This window comes from Meleagris gallopavo, chromosome 5 (assembly GCF_000146605.3).
Source record: "Meleagris gallopavo isolate NT-WF06-2002-E0010 breed Aviagen turkey brand Nicholas breeding stock chromosome 5, Turkey_5.1, whole genome shotgun sequence".
Classification (NCBI taxonomy): Eukaryota; Metazoa; Chordata; class Aves; order Galliformes; family Phasianidae; genus Meleagris; species Meleagris gallopavo.
Window position 1 is genome coordinate 20,670,990 of NC_015015.2, and position 6,000 is coordinate 20,676,989.

The 6,000-nt window shown below is 39.8% G+C and overlaps 1 protein-coding gene across 1 annotated transcript in view; it reads right to left on the reverse strand.

Annotated features, from left to right (window-relative positions):
- LOC100547880 (spectrin beta chain, non-erythrocytic 5) overlaps positions 1–6,000 on the reverse strand; it is a 66,424-nt gene that overhangs the window by 58,556 nt on the left and 1,868 nt on the right. The window contains exons 2-8 of the mRNA XM_019615523.2: positions 5,725–5,970; positions 4,603–4,794; positions 4,240–4,392; positions 3,571–3,701; positions 2,130–2,381; positions 1,188–1,475; positions 344–590 (exon numbers count right to left, since the gene is read on the reverse strand). Coding sequence (XP_019471068.2) covers positions 344–590; positions 1,188–1,475; positions 2,130–2,381; positions 3,571–3,701; positions 4,240–4,392; positions 4,603–4,794; positions 5,725–5,970 — 1,509 coding nt within the window. The remainder of the gene's footprint in view (positions 1–343; positions 591–1,187; positions 1,476–2,129; positions 2,382–3,570; positions 3,702–4,239; positions 4,393–4,602; positions 4,795–5,724; positions 5,971–6,000) is intronic.

Here is a 6,000-nt window from a genome sequence, read left to right on the forward strand (position 1 = left end):
TTTCCATTTCAATGAAAAAATATTAATTATGTTTAAGCCTTCTAAAACCTTTTTTTTTTTTTGTGCATTAGACAACCAGTTTGTGACTCAGTTGTATCTAAATCATCTGTCATGCAAACAGCAACAAATCACAACTCTAGTTACTTTTTAAAATGCTTTTGAGACAAGTCTAATTTTCACTATGATGAGTAAGGACATAAGAACACAAATAAAAAACTGACAGTCTAGTTTCGAAGTATGAAAATGCCATGACCATAAGAATGAGGAAGCTGATCTAATTAAGAAAAATGTGTGACTCCTTGGATGTGAAGTAGAAAGAAACAAGATCAGCTGCTGTACGTACCCCAAGATCATCACCTCGGAGAAATGCCTCATGGCTAGAAAGGGCAGCATTGATACGGTCTCCCTCCCTGTTGAACTTTTGTAATTCCAAGCCATCCTGCAGCTTTTTCCATCGCTGTTCCCACATATTTTCCAGCTCTTTGTTCTCCTGGGCAAGCCTCTCCACAGACAGGTGAACATCTCTGGTCCTACTGCTACTGGGTTGTTTTTGGATTACTTTACGCCCAAGTTCCTCTAGCTGCACAAATCTTCCCAGAGAATGAAAATTAAGACCTTAGTGCATGTGAATGTATTAATTCTCTTATACAGCACACAGCAGTAAACACTAAGCTGCCCTCCCTCTCTCTTGCTCTTTCCCTGCTAGCCATTGTTGTACACTGCACAGTGCATGTAGTTGTTTGCTCAGGGATATAGGCTGGAGGTGTTAGGTAAGATTTTTGTATAAGCCACCGTGGAGGTAGACTTCCCCATTAAACGAGCAAGAAGGGCCAACACTATGCCTAGAATTTTATAATGCTGCAGAACAATAGGACTGAAAACCATGGCATCTGGAAACATAAAGCATAGGAAGGGAAGAACTAAGGGAAGTGAAAGTGCAGGTGGCACTATTCAAGCGTCAAGTGAGCTTGTGAAACTCTACTCCAACAGACATCTCTTCATCCTTGACATCAGTGCAAGAATGCAACAGCTAAGTAATTTTGCATTCAGCAGTTTTCTTTTGACTCTAAATTTCACAAGCATTTAAATAAACTGCATATCTTTCATACATAATTTATATACACAATAGATGTTTCATCTTCATGGTGTTGTTGAAATATCACCCCATTTTGCTCAGCCCAGCCTACCTTTCCTTCTGAGACCTTATTTCTTTCAGAAGGTCCTGATGTTCCCTCAGCAGTTGCTCTGCAGAAGCCACGTCCACACCCATTTCTTCACTTCTCAGCTTCTCCCTGATGCCTTCTGCCCACAGCAGGAGCCTGCGGCTGTCTTGCAGGAAGGACTGTTGATTTTGGGCCTGCTGCAGAAGGTCATGCTTCCTTTGGGTCTCCAATTTGAGGTTTACCAGAAGCCTCTCCATGTACTCCACCTGCTCCGTGATGGCCTTGCTCTCTGCAGGGTTGGTGTCTTTAATACTACAGCAAGAAGTATAACACAAAAAATTGGAAGAACAGCTTCAGAAATTTGAAGCTTGAACCAATGTCTTTTAAAAGTAATAAATTTGGATATTTACACTTTTGTTAAAAAGAAAGTCAGCTAAGGCACCAAATACTCCAAACTAGCAAAAAACATCTGTGTGAAAACATTGTACACAGAAAATGCACTTTAAAGACTCTTTAAAGACTGGTAACATTCTTGTTGTTCAATTGTATCTATACATTGTGAAAGTATAGAAGACTCAAAGAAGTAAAAAGCTTTACAATTTCAAATTCAAAACGTAGTGCAAAATTGCCAGCTATTCTTCCTTCATCTTTGTTTCCCCTGATGATCCTCTTTCAGTTCCTAAATTATACCTAGTTAAAAATGTGCGAGTAACTCCCATTAGTACAGCTAATGTGATAAAGTCACAGTCTTGCTGTATTTACAGATTCTTTTTACAGCAGCAAAGCCTGGAAACAGCCACTTCACCAACCATACTCAAAAGAGAGGACTTCAATCCAACGGGCAAGTTGGTTCCTCATCTGGCTAAAAAGGTACTGCAAGGGAAATTTCACAGGCTGCTTATTCTCTTTACAGTGTCATTTTAGAGAATTAGTATAGAATATGAAAACAAAGAGCAGGTTCCTTACGATTTTGCAACACTCCTCAAGTATTCAATTTTCCTCTCCATCACTAGGACTTCTCTCTCAACTGCAGACAGTTTGCGCTTGTCTGACTCCAGCCCAGCAGGTAAGTTCCCTGGTTCCAGATCCCTGAGCTGGCCTATCTTGTCTTGCAGTAGCACTTCTATGCTCTGACAATCCTCAAGAAATGTCCTCACATCAGCCACTCCGATCAGTTCTGAGCCCTTCTCCTCCTTCAGAGATTCCATATGTTCCCACCTTGGAGGGAGAGAAAACACAATTACTTGCACGTAGCCTCAGTCACTACCCCAGAACTTGCCTTCACCTAAAAAATAGATTCAATTTATAGCCTTTGATATACAGAGTTTTAGCAAGCGTGAGATTTGTTTCTGGTTTGGATTCAGAAAGCAAGGAGGGAAGCGTATGATATACATTCTCTTCCTATTAAGTAAAATTTTGTGTAAAGGATTTAATCAAGATTTCAGTGGACTGAGGAGAAAGCCAGTACTTCAACCTCAAAGTTCATCTCAGTGACATCTCAAACAAGTGAATCTAGCTCAGGTGATCAAAAACCCTAAGCAAAATGTAAATAAACAACACTGGTCAAACTGAGACCCAGCAGTGCCTCACAGTTCCAGCTGGGTAGTTTACAGGAACATGTATACAACAGGTACTGAGCTACTTGGTGAAGTCAAATAGGATTTTGTGTTCCTTTCAGTGATAGTGAATGGCATCCTCACCCTAAGCAATATCTCACTGCAAGGGCACTGCAAAGTCCTGGAAGCAAGATATCAGGCTCAGGGCAGCTAGTGCAGCCCAGGGATACCCATTCCTGCTAATGACAGTAGGGACTGTTGGGACTCACGTCTAATGTAGTTACCATCCTGGGTCTTTCCAATTCAATTCCCTACGGGACTAGCCTCGCCTGCCAAGGCCTCTCACTTTAGCTCCCAGTTCCCCATTCCATACAGGGCAGCAAGCTCTTGCTGCACCACAGCAGTCAACTCAGGCTGCCTGATCCATGAACTGTCCCCCTCCAAAATCCCTGTCGAAACCCCAACCTTTGGGAGCTGCCAGGTCTGACCTCAGCTCTTGGGAGCTTCTCTTATGAGAGACTGTGCTAGGAGTTGGTCTAAAGTGCAGTCCTGCTGCATCACAGTTCTGCCTCAGCCCAGCCACGGTCCCTGCTGAATGAGTCCTGGATCCCTGCTGATCCTAGGGAGCAGCCCCTGCCACTTTGTACTATTCTGTGTCTGGTGGTGACTGCTGCAACTTGAAAGAGCAAACTTCAAGTACATTTAAAATCCTCCCCTCATTTGAATTCTCAGATTTAATAATTTATCAGGCTTAAATTCTCTCAGTACGGTTTAGATCAGGCATGCAAAGGTTCTACTCTCCAATGGCCATCACAAAAAAACATTCTCTATTTTACCAGTAGCGCCTTTACCTGGCATTGATTTCTTCCAGCCAAATCTGGATCTCAGTGTATTTGCCAGGACTGTTCTTTCCAAATTTAGCAGCTAAGCTTTCAATTTCTCCCAGCTGGCCTTTCCCTGCAGCCAGTTCTGTTAAAAAACTCTAAAATAGAAAAGATACAAGAATGCAGAAATTGAGATTTTTCCAGTTCTATGGATGCTGTTCTTTATACTTTCCATATACATTCATTTTCCACTTTGTCAGGTGACTTCTCCACCTTGCTGTTCATCTTTCTGCCTGCTGAAACAATACAGTCCTGCACATGCAGTTCCCTTATACTCAGATCTCTCCTGGTATACAAACTATGTCTACGCATACGCCCCATTCCATAGGGATGCAAATGCACTATAGGATAATTTTCCTCACGTGGCAGTTTTCTTTAAGTGCCATAATATAAACCACAAAAAGAATGCTTTTATACCACAATATTTGTACCATAATATCACACCCACAAAAGTTAACAGGACATCAGCTTCAGTAAGATTGGCATAGTTTGGACCAAAGAAGTATCTGATTTATGCATAGCACCATATATTGCAATGAATGAAAAACACTCAAAACTTAGTTTCTCAACTTTTTCCATTCTCCCAAGGTCAGCCTGATTTAAAATGCATCATTTGTAAGTAGGGAAAGAGGATACCTGATATTTTTGTTGCATGACTTCCACGTTGTCTGCTTGAGGCTGAAGAGTCCGAAAAATTTTCTCCTTTTCTCTCATCCATGACTGAAATGCTTCACAGGAACTACAGAAGCGGTAATAACCAATCATCTCCTCCAAAGCCTTTTTTCTGTCCTGTAAAACAGATGAAGAATTTTGTTGCTGTAATAACTACCTTGCTTTCAATTAAATTAACTAAAATACACGCATGGTAGCTTGGTAGTTTTGCCAGGTTCTGCTGACAGAGAACAGAATTTGTTACCTTGAGCTCAAAATATTTCTCCCCAGAGCAACAGTGATTTAAAAGCATAAGAGAAGCACAAAACATTAATGGAGGTATTGTACCTCAGCCATGCTCTGTAGGTTTTCATAAAGTGAGTCTATTTCATCTTGGGTCTTCCAAATGTTCTCTGGAACAAAATGAACATCTAAACCGGAGCTTCCAGGAAGTGCAGATTCAGAGGTAGCCCAGGTTCGACTGAACGGTAGCTTAGTTGTCTTTTGATTTAAGTCACCTGGGGCTTCTGTCTTCACCATCTGTTGTGCAAAATTTAACAGAATCAGGGGATTAATATTTCTAATTTGGATAAAAATTTCACATAAACTGAAAATTTGGACTTACCAATTCAAATCACTACATTCTGACCCTCTAACAAAATGTTCCCAGGATTTTTTTTATTCTATTTCCTTTTTAACTTATATTGAAATCGTTGACAAACTAACCGAAAAACATTTCATCTACATTGAATGAAGTGGTTTTATTTAGCTCAGTTTAAAATACTTTGATTCACTAAAAGTTCTCATTTTGTGCCAACATCAATGTCCAGTTTTCTTAACTTCTAAAACTGCTAACAAAACACAGAATATGCAACCTAATGCAGATTTTTTTATATCATTTTTGAAGCCAGTTGAAATGAATACTGTTATGAGAATCAAGAGTGACAAAAATTTGTGAAGATCAGCAGAAGAAAATACACGTAAGCATATTTTTAGCATTTCACAGAACCCTGAGATAGGCTAAAAGTAGCCATTGCACTGTGCTATCTAAAAATTTGATTCCATCCTAATTCAGTATTCCCCCTGAATAATTGTAATTGAAAAAAAAAAAAAGCTCTTTTTTAGACAACTTGGAATATTGTGTTTGGGTAAAATAAAAATATATCATTCAAAAACATTTCATTTTCATATAATTTCCATAGTATAATGCAACAAAACTATGACAGAAGATATAATTTTAAAACATAGCCTACTCTATTCTGAAGAGCACAGATTCAAATTTAACAAAAGATTTTGTTCACTTTGCTTACAAATTAAAATTCTGTTGAAACTGGTGCCCTACAGAAAAGAAGTTTAGATAATATTAGAACATTGTTTTCCCATTGGAAAATATTCAGTGTAAATTTCTAGCCAGCTTCAATAGTTACAAAACAAAGGAACAAAGACTGACACACTCCCTAACCTACTTACTGCAGCTGGAGCTTGCTCTGCTGCAATGACAGCCTGCTCTTTCAGGCGCCTCATCTCTGTGGAGTAGGCTGCAATCTCCTTTTCCAGGCGCAAATGACGATGCAACAGCGCTTCAGCACTTGATTCATCTTTTCCATAGTCCTTGCTGGCCAGAAGGGGTTGCCTTTCTTGCAACCATGAGTTTGCTTCATCGATGTCAGCAAAGTACTGAAGGGAACAGAGTAGAAGAAAATGCTGGGTCTCATCCTGAAAGTATCACACACAACTCTTCTTTTT